This window comes from Aplysia californica, unplaced genomic scaffold (genome assembly GCF_000002075.1).
Source record: "Aplysia californica isolate F4 #8 unplaced genomic scaffold, AplCal3.0 scaffold00081, whole genome shotgun sequence".
Classification (NCBI taxonomy): Eukaryota; Metazoa; Mollusca; class Gastropoda; order Aplysiida; family Aplysiidae; genus Aplysia; species Aplysia californica.
The window spans coordinates 456768-470383 of NW_004797351.1; the positions used below are offsets into that span (position 1 = coordinate 456768).

A 13616-nucleotide genomic window follows, 5' to 3' on the forward strand; every position below is an offset into this window, starting at 1 on the left:
CTCCCCCAAAACAAAACACAACAAAAACATCCCCCCCCAATAAAAAGAAGAAAAACCCACGGTGCCTACGAAAAAAACAACTTCTGAACGCTTTTGATCCGCGCGCAGGGATTCAGAATTGACGGATCATTCCATCTCATACGTTCTGTACGAAGACTGTTTTTAAAATAAAAGTGCAACACTTTCTTAACGATCGGCCTGAAGTCGGGCAAAGCTGGGACAATTTCAGGAATCCCGATTTTCAGATTTATCCTGAAATTGACACCGCCTCCCCGCCCCAATCCCCTTCCAAATAGAAAAAATAAACAAACAAACAAAAAAGAATTTAAAAATCACACAAAACACAGACAAACATACATACATACCATCACTCTCTCACACACACGCACACGAAACTAACAAATGAAAGACAATTCCCCCCCAAAAAAAAAAAACAACAACGCCCACCCCCCTTCCCCCAAAAAACAAAAACAAAAACAAAAACGAAAACAAAAAAATCGCCAAAAAAACAAAACAAAACCCAAGAGGCGTCTGCTGATGGTGTTACTCGGTGCTGAAAGCGTCGGCCAGGCAGACAGTCAGCGATCAGACACGCCCTGTGTGGTCCCCGTCTGGGCTCCGAATCGACGCAGGCCAGGGAGAACCAGGATCCGGTTTGTGGTTCACTAACACGTTTATCCAGGGCCGGGGGGAAACAGACTACCAACGTCGTTCCGCCGAGCTGCCTTCGCCTACGACGATTTGCGATATGACGAGAACTCCCCGAGGTCCGCCATAGCTGGGCGGCTGACAGGATGTAGCCTACATGAAATCTAGCCTACTTCCTTCCGTGCGATCGATGGGGTTTTGAGGTGCTCTGTCATTTTTTGGGGATAAAACGTAGGTCTTTTTACGCCCTCGTAGACAGAGTTTAATTTATTTAAGAGAAAGGTTTCGACTTTGCCTGTCAGGTCATCAGTCTGGTTTCAGCAAGAGATATTCGGCACTTGCAACACGAATAGGACATAATATAAGTGCCGAAGATTAGAGGTGTTCTCGTACTTGACAGTAAGATAGGAAGAACGAAAGAAAGAGAGATAAGGACAATAAATATTTTGATACGACAGAAGGAACTAACTACACCAGAGCGCCCCCCCCCCCTCAAACTACCCATTGTCAGAGCTAACCGGGGCTGAGTGGGATACAATATCCCAGCAGAAAGATACTTGACACAAATTTTCCTCACAACGAATCGAACTATGCGTCTCCCGCGTGCAGCACGAAGCATTTAACCACTACACCATAAACGCGTCAGGTGCAGAATTCCGAATAAGAAGCAGGGGGAATCTGCATGAAATCTACTCCCATACAATCAATAATGTTTTTAGAGGTGCTCTGTATCCGGACCAACTGAGTACATTTAATTTTTTTCTGTTCCGATTGTGAATTTTGTGAGGATAGAAAATGACACGCACTCTTGAAAAATAACTAAATGTGAGGCAGCGTTGTCGAATGAGGCTCTCGTCAATATTTGGGCCTGTAGGGTTATTGGTGTCATCTTAAATCTTGTTCATGTATCTTTATTTAAATGAAAAAAATATCCATTTATCTTTTTTACAAGTCGAGATATTTGCGAAATAAGGAGGTGGGGGTCAACTGTTTTCAGAGGTAAAATTAGTGAGAAAATGGCCGCCAAAGATTAGTTATTTCCATAGCTAAGGAGTCCGTTGTAACTGAAAATGTTCAATTTTGTTCCTTTAATCAACGCTTTTCAGAAAAATCCACACAGAAATGAGTTCTTTAATGTGCATGAAAGGTGTTGAGCCAAAAAACAAAAATTTGATAAAAATTCACAAGCCTGCGGAAAAATGCAAGTTTCTTCACTTTGATTATTATGACGAGCGCCTGATTCCACCACGTTGCCTCATAAATGAAGGCGTTTTTCGCCCATACCGAAACAATTTAGGAGTAAGGCTTCAGCCCTGCCTATCAGAACTATTCAGGTCTGAGAGTGATACAACACTCCAGCAGAAAGATATTCAGTAAAAATTCTTCGCACTGAGGAATCAAACGTTGGTCTCCTGGGTGCGACTGCAAAGCGCCTGACTGCTACATCTCAGACGCCTGTGCAGAACAGCTGACAGGAAGCAGGGGAACACCCACTTCCGCACAATCAATAATGTTTTTGAGGTGCCCTGTATTCACACCGACAAAATACATTTCATTTTTTTTTCTGGCACCATTCTGTGGTTTGTGTGGATGTTAAAGTACACGAGTCCGAACAATGTAAAAATCGTGTAAAAATTTCAAGAAGTGACGATGTCTTTGACTTCGAAGTTTCTCTGTTTTGCGTCAAGTTGACAAGAAACTACTATTGGACGAAATGGGAATTGGATAGGGTTAACCCAAGCTGTGAAGGATACAACACCCTTACAGAAGGTATCAAGGTTATTGGGTAAAACAACCAAACACAAAGAAACAAATAAACCAATAAAAATATCCTATAAACCCCCCCCCAAAAAAAACAAAAAACAAAAAACAAAACAACAACAACAACAACCGAACTCAAACAAAATCCCACTTACAAAATGCAGGTATGTAATTCTACGATCAGACTGTGTCAAAGGCGCCAAAGTAAACGGATACGGTACGGGTCATCCAGACAGCCCTTTATTATAGACTGCCATTGGGAAGGGTGACCGGGCCGTGTGTCAGCGCCGCGGAACTGTATCCGGTCAATTACGTCATCAGCCTGGAAGAACTCGGTCGCTTTTTCATCGCAGCGACATCCCAACAATCAGACAGCCAGCCAAGAAGCGCAGCGGGAGAAAGTTATACGCGAAATGGAGACGGCGCACGGGGAAGGCGATTTCCCTTGCGATGTATCAGACCATTGTATAAAGTCACCAAATTAGATGGGCCATTTTGTCTAGTCTTACATCAGGGTCGAGGCAAGAAACAAAATTACGGTTTTGTTTTGGTTGAAAGTCTGGGTGTTTTGCGATCCATGCGCATTTGAGAAAAAAAGTTGCGACGGTGGAGGACCTAGCATAGAGGTGGGAGGAATGGATGGATCGAGGAACTACTTTTCTTTGACTCCAGCAAGTACGTTAAGTTAAAAAGGTTTAAGAAATTCGTGTCACGGCGCAGTGGAATCAGGCGCTCGTTAATTTTTGGGCATACGGAGTTATTGGTGTTACATAAAGACTTGTCTACTATTTGTCTCGCTTTTGATGACCCCCCCCCCCACCAATCTATCATGAATTGAAGTGGAAATATTTTCGATTCGGAAAGGTGGTAATCACCTGATGTCAGAGGTTAAATAAGCGAGAAAATGCCTGCCAAAGTTCGGTGACTTACAGTGTTTGAGTGTCCTTGAAACTGCAAGTTCACAATTTTTTGGGGGAGGCTTTGATTAATGGGTTAAAAAAAAAAGTAAAATTCACACAGAAATGTGTTTGTAAATGAACAAAAGTTGCCAAGCTAAAAACATTTGAAAAATAAAAATAAAAAAGACAAATAAAAAATTTGCGACACGGTCAAAAAATATGCTGGTTTCTTTGTTTCGTTATTTCGATGAGCACCTGATTTCACCATGATGGCTCACATTTGGAGGTTTCAAAAATGTGTGGCCAATCAATCAGCTAAAGATGCTCGCTAAGAGAACTTCTCTTTCCATTTCTTTTTCCTTCGGAGAAGAAGAAGGGGGATGCTGGAGGGCATCCATGTTTAGAAATCGTGATTTTAATTTATTTCAGCTAGCTCACTTCTGTCATCGGTGCCTTCTGAGGCTTATTTTGTTTATACGTGCATTTCATCCATGATGCCGCAAACTTTTTTGTGTTCTCATGCAGCTAAATATGTGAGGCAGCATGGTGGAATCAGGCTCTTGTCAAAATAATCAAAGTTTAAGAAACTTGCATTTTTCCACAGGTTTGTGAATTTTCATCAAATTTTTGTTTTTTGGCTCAACACCTTTCATGCCCATTAAAGAACTCATTTCTGTGTAGATTTTTCTGAAAAACATTTTTTAAAGGCACAAAAAGTGTCAATTTTCAGTTTTAACGGACTCTAAAGCTAAGGAAATAACTAATATTTGGCAGCCATTTTCTCATTAATTTTATCGCTGAAAACAGGTGACCCCCACCTCCATCATTAGCAAATATCTCGACTTGTATTCAAGATAAATGGATATTTTTTTCATCCAAATAAAGACATCTGAACATGCTTTAAGATGATACCAATAACCCTACATGCCCAAAAATTGACGAGAGCCTGATTCCACCACGCTGCCTCACATATGCCTTCTGCACGTGAGGCAGACACCATGCTGACAAAATACAATTGTTGCTTTTCGCAAGGTAAACAACTGGGGACATTGGCAACAGTAAGGGCAATAGTTTAAAAAAAAGGAGACGAGAATCGTGTAACAAAAAATTACTTATATAACCTGGAGAGAGAGGGAAAGGAAGAAGCCATAGACAGACAGACAGACAGACAGACAGACAGACAGACAGACAGACAGACAGACAGACATATATATACATATATATATATATATATATATATATATATATATATATATATATATATATATATATAGATAGATAGATAGATAGATAGATAGATAGATAGATAGATAAATAGATACATAGACGGAGAGAATAGATAGATACATAGATAAATATTATAGACAGATAGATAGATAAATAGATACATAGACGGAGAGAATAGATAGATACATAGATAAATATTATAGATAGATAGATAGATAGATAGATAGATAGATAGATAGATAGATAGATAGATAGATAGATAGATAGATAGATAGATAGATAGATAGATGGATAGATAGATAGATAGATAGATAGATAGATAGATAGATAGATAGATAGATAGATAGATAAATAGATAGATAGATAGGTAGATAGATAGATAAATGTTTCAAAAGAGCAAATCAAAATCCGAGAATCTGTTCTATAAGCACAATATGGCTCATCTTAGCTGGGCTGGCCATGTCGTAAGAATGCCTCATTTCAGAATCCCAAAAGCACTATTCTATTCCACGCTGTCCTCGGAGAAGCTTTACGTCGGCACAAAAAAGGGCAATAAAGACACCCTGAAAATTTCTCAGAAGGATCCAACATTGACCCCTTGACAGGGAGAGCCTAGCTATTGACAGGTCCAGTTGGACAGCGACAATCACAGAGGGCAGCAAATCATACGAGGCCGCTTCACGGGTAGGAAATGAGGAAGCCAACAGTGTAGCCCGCAAGGCCACACGTGGAAATGAAGCTTTTAGATGTTCAAAATGTGTGTGGCAAATTCTTCTCTGCTAGAATTGGTCTTATTGTTTATAGTAGAAGGCATACATAATCTGAATACATCATGTACTTATTTCTTTTATTTCATCTTAAAGAAACGTTCTTTTCTGCAGATGCATTAGTCATCGACAAACATTGGCGCACAAAGTATTATTATTATTATTATTATTATTATTATTATTATTATTATTATTAATATTATTATTGTTATTATTATTACTATTACCATTATCATCATCATAATCATCATCATCATAATCATCATCATCATCATCATTATGATTATGATTATTAATAATTATTATAATAATTATTATTATAATAATAATTATTAGAAAGAGCACATATCTAAGCGTGGGTATACACACCGAGGTGTATGTGTGTGTGTGTGTGTGTGTGTGTGTGTGTGTGTGTGTGTGTGTGTGTGCGTGCGCGTGCGAGTGAGTGAATGTGCGAATGTGTGTGAGGGTGCTTTATCCAAAAAAGGTCCAGTAAAGTTTATATATCTTATTAATATCATACATCTATCATTCTTATCAAGGTACTTCGAATGGCAATCTCAAGAAATTCAAACAAAATACGACACCTCATGAGAAAGCAATTTCAGTATTGTTCTCTGATTTCCCATTTCTTTCGAATGTGCAATATGCAACATCTCCAATGTTTCTTTTGTTGGGGTGAATTCAAAGCGAAGGCAAACACAGGTGTAGTTTTCAGTCTGATAAAGCTTTTGTGCAAGACAGCCGATCAAAAAGGACAATTATACATATCACACACAGTTCGAATCAGTATTTAGCCGGATATATCAATCGGTCAACTAGAGTCTCTTCTGGCCTGTGCGTCGATTAACCCAATAAAACGAAATGGTTGGATATTGTTTAGACGTTACTTTCGACACTTTTACAGTTATTTTAGAAGCAAGACCACCGGATTTACGTCAGCTTATGATAAAAACCAGTCGAAGCTTGCAAAAGTCCTTGAAAACTCTTTCCTCACTTCACCCAGGTTGGAATGGATACCGGGTTATAAACAGCGAAAGATCTTATCAGTTTGTTAGTTTTTGAGCGCTTAATCCTAATCGGTTGCTTGTATTATTTTCTTCTCAAGAAGGCGAGAACATTTCTGGGCATTCTAGGGTCTGCTGGAGTAATACTATAGATTGTAAAGTGCATAGGACATAGAAATCTTGGCGAACACCAAAAGTAGGCATTGCCCTACCCACAGGAGACGTTTGGTATCAGTAGTGTGTATATTTGTTTCGTTATAGAGAAAACTCTTCTTGTTTTTTAAAGACACTGAAAAAGGGGCAAAGACGTTACCTTCGATTTTCTCAAAACAGCATTTTCCGGGATAGCCCCCTTGTGCTTAAAAGCGACAAGTTAAAAAAGGTCATGCATTCGCAAAACAGCCTAGCAAGATACCAACTCAGTGAACGGCACATGCACAAAATAAGTGTGTGCATGAAGGCACTGTGTTTGTTTCGACTACACGAAACAGTGATTTGAGCACAACCTCACCTCCCTGACTATCTGTCCCTTTCTCTCTCTCTCTCTCCCTCCCTCCCTCTCACTCTCTGTCTCCCTCCCCCTTTCTCTCCCTCTGTATGTGTGTGTGTGTGTGTGTGTGTGTGTGTGTGTGTGTGTGTGTGTGTGTGTGTGTGTATGTGTGAGGGTGTGTTTTGTATAAATATCTAATGTGCATACAACGCTTTGCCTGGAGTCGGCAAAAAGTAACAAGTGGGCGTGAGTCCTAAGGGTCTTACCTCTCCTGCTGCTTGACCAGTTCTGCCTGGTGTGAGCGCTCCACGGCGCGGACTCGTTCACTGATGACCTTCTGCAGCTCTGGGCTGTCCAGCTTGTAACTGTTCTGCATCTCCTGCCTAAGTACAGATACATAATATGGTCACTTTTAAGGACAAGCGGGCTAACCCAGGTTTCGGGGGTTTCCAGAAATCTAGACCTACACCAAACCGGGCATTGCCCTACCTATAGGAGAAGTTTGGTTTTATTGGTGTGTATATTTGTTTGGTTATAGAGAAAAACTCTCCTTGTTTTTTAAAAGAAGCGGAACAAAGATCCAAACACTTTACCTTCGATTTTCTCAAAACATGATTTTTTCAGGATAGCCTCTTCATGCTTAAAAGCGACCATATATGCCCGAGTGGGAAACTTAAATAGCAACAGAATGACATTTGTACCATGAAATAAGGATGACCTACAAAAATGCGATACACAACTACTTTTTTTTCACAATCAACACAGTGAAAATGGTACTAACAATATTGATAAACTGATACAAAAATAGTAAGATCCGTACATGAATAACAGAATGTCGATGATAGCAATAATAAAAAACAACAATAATGCAATAATGATAACTATGTAACAAACAATGATGATGTTATAATCATTGCCATCGCCATGTCATAAATTCTCTTTCTCAACCCCCCTCCTCCCATTCTGTCTGTCTTTCCCTTTCTCTTCCCTCTCTACCCCTGGTTTCGGTTCTCCTTTGGGTGTGCGTGTCTCCATTTTTCTTTTTAAAATCTTTCGCCCCCCCCCCCCCCACTTACCCTCTTTATTCTGTCTCTTACTCTCATCCCCTATCTTTTTTCCCCTCACTCTTTCACCCCCCCCCCCTTTCCCCTTTTCACCGTCTCCATATTGAGAAGTACCTTCAACCTGTCTCCCCCATATTTCAGCCCTCCCAATATTCTTCAGTTTCTGTCTGTCTATCTGTCTCCCTCTCGTCTCCGTCTGGCTGATTGTCTGCCTGCCTGTCCATCAGTCTGTCTGTCTGCCTATCTCTGTCTCTCTCGTCAGTCTCTGTCTCTCTCTCTCTGTCTCTCTCTCTGCCTATCTGTCTATATCTGTCTCTGCCTATCTACCTCTGTCTCTCTCTCCCTCTCTCTGCCTATATGTCTATATCTGTCTGCCCCCACCCCTCTCTCTCTCTCTCTCTCTCTCTCTCTCTCTCTCTCTCTCTCTCTCTCTCTCTCTCTCTCTCTCCCCGGCCCCCCTAACGCGTGCAGTCGTCCACAGACCTGTGCTGCTGTTCCCGTGTGGCCAAAGTCTCCTGCAGTTGTTGTAACTTGAGCTTGCTACTCTCCGCAGCGTGTCTCAGCACTTCCGCCTCCCGGCTCATGGCGGACGCTCGCTGCTGGGCCTCTTGGAGTCGCTTCGTCTGAGGGCCAAAATGGGACAAATCAGACCATGACAATAAAAGGCTAGTATTTTATTTTTTAAAATAATTATTTTTTTGTAAGTGTTTTACGGCGCTCGCAACTGCATAAGATCATATGAGCGCGCGAAACACACCTAATACTTTTTAGTTGGTAAGAAATTTTGAACTTTGCCCGGGTGGCGGCCGAAGCCTACTCTTATCGATTTTAGACCAACAAGGGATCTTAAACGTGCGCAACTTGCACACGGGCCCTCTGGGATTTTTCACCCTTGTCCGAGAAGGCTAGGTGTAGATCTTTCCTACCAGAAGATCACGGGTGTGGCAGAAAGACAGCTGTAAGAAGGAGTCAAGGAGTAGCAGTAGAAAGGCTGCAGAAAGAGTCAGGAGCCCAGATGAGGGGGCAAAGGAGGTGTGGGGGTGGGGGCAGAAAGAGGAGACGAATGCAGGCGATAAAATATTGCTAGAAAGCAGGAAAGGAGGTGAAAGGAGGTGAAAGGAGACAATTTTAGAGAAGAAAATTTTTCGGTCACTACCTGGATTCGAACCCTGGACCTTTGAATGAGAGGCCAACACCTTAACCTCTAGGCCACGAGAGCCCCTGGCTAGTAATTTAATATCTTAAGCCACCATCCACCTGAGTTCAGACCATCACGGGGGCGGTTTACTGCGACCCTGCCTATATCTGGTCCAACTCAGACATAAAAAACTCCCATTTGCTTTCCCTTTTATTCTCATTTATTTATCAATTTTTTAAAAAACTGTCCTTTCGTGAATACAGTTGAAGCATGTTTGTGAAAGTTCTTCGTTAAGTGGTTGAACTGGTTTTCTTTTTTTTTCTGTGAAATATTTTTTCTTGTCTAAATGATTATGTGATTGGTGTAAAGCGCTCAGAGCTTATACTGGTATAGGATAGAGCGCTATATAAATGCAATCTATTATTACTATTATTATTATTATTATTATTATTATTAATTTCTTCAGAAAAAACCTGGAGCAAGTTTTAGCTCCCATCAACAATTTTAATTTTTATTTTGTGAGAGACGGACCGTTTCGACCCTGTTTGTCAAGGCCAGTCCGGATTGAGAAGGAAACAGCATCCCAGTGGAAGACAATGATGCTCGTCAGAATTACCTTCCAAACGCAGGGATCGAGCTCAAGTCTTTTGTATTCAAAAAAAGTAAATAGCTTCATCAAAGCACCACAGACACACGTAGCAATTAACGATAACAATAACTGCAAATATAAGAGAGACGATCGAACAGAATCTATTTCTTGATGCTTTTATGCTCCAATCGACACAAGTTAGATCATTTAGGGGGCGGGCATCCGACCTTGCCTGTCAGGGCATTCCTCGTCTAAGACGGATACAGCATCTCAGCAGACAGACCAAGATACCCGATAAAAATGTCTTCCCACTCGGAAATCAAACTCGGGACTATTGCGTAGGACTGCGGAGCACCTTACCGTTAGACCACAGAGATGCGAACAGGCGATGACGACAATATCAAAAGGTGTCGCAGCAAGTAGGCTATTGCACTGAATGCTCTACGTCCTCACAGACAGATGCTATTTGAGTCAGGCAACCTACTGCTGAATAAGAAAACGTAGTCATGACAGCTCTCCTGGTGAATGCAGAACAGAAGAAAGAAGAACGTAGTCATGACAGCTCTCCTGGTGAATGCAGAAAAGAAGAAAGAAGAACGTAGTCATGACAGCTCTCCTGGTGAATGCAGAAAAGAAGAAAGAAGAACGTAGTCATGACAGCTCTCCTGGTGAATGCAGAACAGAAGAAAGAAGAACGTAGTCATGACAGCTCTCCTGGTGAATGCAGAAAAGAAGAAAGAAGAACGTAGTCATGACAGCTCTCCTGGTGAATGCAGAAAAGAAGAAAGAAGAACGTAGTCATGACAGCTCTCCTGGTGAATGCAGAAAAGAAGAAAGAAGAACGTAGTCATGACAGCTCTCCTGGTGAATGCAGAAAAGAAGAAAGAAGAACGTAGTCATGACAGCTCTCCTGGTGAATGCAGAAAAGAAGAAAGAAGAAAGAAAAGGTAAACACCAGTACGTGGGACTTCGTGGTTAATGAGACTACAACAAGGAGGGAAACACACCATCATCGACCATCCTATTAATTCCCTATCGACGTAGTGGACAAATAATATGTCCGATCAGCAGTCAAATGTAATTTCGAACCATCAGACACAAATCAACAGAACAATAATTTTGTATAGTTCATAATATATTACTTTTTTAATGCTGTTGCCTGTCTTTTTAAATAAGGCAAATATAACAGAGAAATCTGTTTCTATCGCAAAGCTATGCTTCTTTTTTAAAGTGCCCCAAAAAGTGCGTCTTCATAGAAAGTGATCTACATTGTATTACGTATTTGGTCTCTTTTGTCCGTCTTGACATTTATTTTGTTTATTTAAGGAAAGAAAGGCACTTCGCGACGACACTACTGGTGTTTTGGTTCTGGAAAAAAGCAAGAAAGACGGACAGACAGAAATAAAAGAGGGACGCTATCGAAATAGTATCTGATTGTACTAGTGACCCCAGACAGCCGTCTCTGTGAGTACGAATTCTACGCCCTACAGAGCAGCAGAGGTTGTTACTGTGACAGGGCTCTTGCTTGGTGCTGTGGTTTTCAGACGTAAAGAACTTTTTGGTTTTAGTAAGAGTTTTACGGCGCTTGCAACACAATAAGGTCAAATAGGTGCCGCAGAATAGATGTGCCACAAGAGAGTAACATACACAAAAAAAGGAGGAGGAGAGATAAGGACGACATGCATTTTAGAGTAAAGAAGGAGCAAGCCACACCAAAGCACCAGTCAACCATCCAATACGTAAACAGTGTTAGTAAAAGTGTTACGTACTTGTAACATAGTTGGATCATATAAGTGCCGATGTTAAGCGGGTTTACAAGAGAGTAACATACAAATAAAAAAAAGGAGAGGTAAAGACGATAGACGTATTTTAATTTTTGTAAAAGTGTCACGGCACGTGCAACTCAATTAGGTCATACAAGTGCAGAGGTTTTTCAAAGGTGTTGCTGGAGAGTAATATACACTAAAAAGGAGGAGGAAAGATAAGGACAATAATATATGTTTGATAGGAAGAAGGGGTAACCCACACCAGAGTATCCGCCAACCACCGACACTCAAAGAGTAAGGAAGAAGGAAGAAAGAGAGAAGACATGATACACTGTATTGAACACCACAAACATGCATTTTGTTTTAGTACGAGTTTTACGGCACTTGCAACACAATAAGGTCATATACGTGCCGTAAATTAGATGCGTTACAAGAGAGTAACAAACACAAAAAAGAGGAGGAGAGATAAGGATGATAGACGTTTGATAGGAAAGAAGGAGCAAACTACACCAGAGCACGCGGCGCCAATCACCCACAAACATACATATGAGCACAGACCGTTAGATGTGGTTTTCCTACAGTTGAGACAGGTATTTACGCTTGCTGGTCAGCACTAAGTTCCCATAACCTACTACGCAAGGGGAGGGGATAAGTGGGCAGCTGGTTCGGCCATTGGATATTTTCACACAAACATGATATAAGACAATTGCAGGCACACAATCACACACACACACACACACACACACACGCACACACACACACACACACGCGCACACACACACACACGCACCGAAACGCACACACAAACACAAGCACATGTACACATACACACACCTACACACACACATACACACACCTACACACACACATACACACACATACACTGAAACGCACACACAAACACAAGCACATGTACACATACACACACCTACACACACACATACACATACACACACATACACTGAAACGCACACACAAACACAAGCACATGTACACATACACACACCTACACACACCTACACACGCACATACACTGAAACGCACACACAAACACAAGCACATGTGCACATACACACATACACACACACACACGAGCACGCATACATACTCTTAAACCGACAGATCTTCTCTAACAAATGTCCGGGGCAGCTGCCTCTGCTTATTCTCAATAAAGCTAGGTATACACATTTCGACCAAAACATCAGTTAGCAGATAGATAGAGCCCTAGGCCCCCAGAAACCGGGAGAAATCGGGAGGCCTAGCTGGATAGAGCCACTCGCAACAAGTCGTGTCTATTTGTAACCTACGGCGTCGGTGAGCTAGTGGTTAGGCTACCGGACTCGTAATCATGAGGTTGTGGGTTCGGGGGTTCGAGCCGCCGGCCCGACGTTGTGTCCTTGGGAAATACACTTTACACGAATTTTCCCCACTTCATCCAGGTGGGAATGGGTACCCAGCTATAGACAGTGAAATATCTTGTCAGTTTGTTAGTATTTGAGGGCTTAACCAGCTGCTTGCACTGCATGTTTCCCGGGAAGCTGAAAATGTTACTGAGTGTTCTATGGTTTACTGGAGTAATCATAATATAGTGTAAAGCGCATAGAGCTTGCTTTCGAGAGGGGACATGCGCTATACGAATGCTATTTATATGTATGTTGACACCGTCTGTTATTAACAGTAATACGATTTTCCTTGTACATGGGTGTAGCAAAGTCATACAAACAGGGGCCGTTAAAGAAAGAAGAGCACCGCTCTCTGGAGGTAAGGTCACTGTTGACGTATTGTACTTTTGACAGAAATGTCAAAACACTGTAACAAATATACTTTGTTGAATAGCATTACAACGGAAAAATGAATAAAGAAACATGATCGGCGATGTTTGTTTCAGATCTGTCACTTTGCGATGATGGTGGTGATGATCATAACAAAAATGATGATGACGGTGATTGCGAAATGATGGTGATGATGAAGATGATGATGATGAAGATGATGATGATGATGATGATGATGATGATCGTTTCCTTAATGGGCCTGACGGACTTCACGAAGAAATCTTCGAGCGAGAGCGAGGCTCTTTTTCGGCTCCATTGTCAATATGCTTAGCGGCACCTCCACTCGTCCAAATAACTCCATTCGAATTGCCATTGTTCCCGGACATTCAAACATATGTTTGAACTGTTTGATATCCTCAGGCGAGTAGAGGTGCCTCTTTGCAGTGACCTTGGAGTCGGCTGCAGAGCTTCCCCATTGGATGTGGCTG

At 41.5% G+C, this 13616-nt stretch overlaps 1 protein-coding gene across 1 annotated transcript in view; it reads right to left on the reverse strand.

Annotated features, from left to right (window-relative positions):
* Positions 1-13616, reverse strand: part of LOC101862712 (leucine-rich repeat and coiled-coil domain-containing protein 1) — a gene marked incomplete at its 5' end in the record, with an annotated part of 174948 nt that overhangs the window by 83703 nt on the left and 77629 nt on the right. Inside the window, 2 exon segments of the mRNA XM_005094432.3 lie at positions 7066-7182; positions 8347-8486. Coding sequence (XP_005094489.3) covers positions 7066-7182; positions 8347-8486 — 257 coding nt within the window.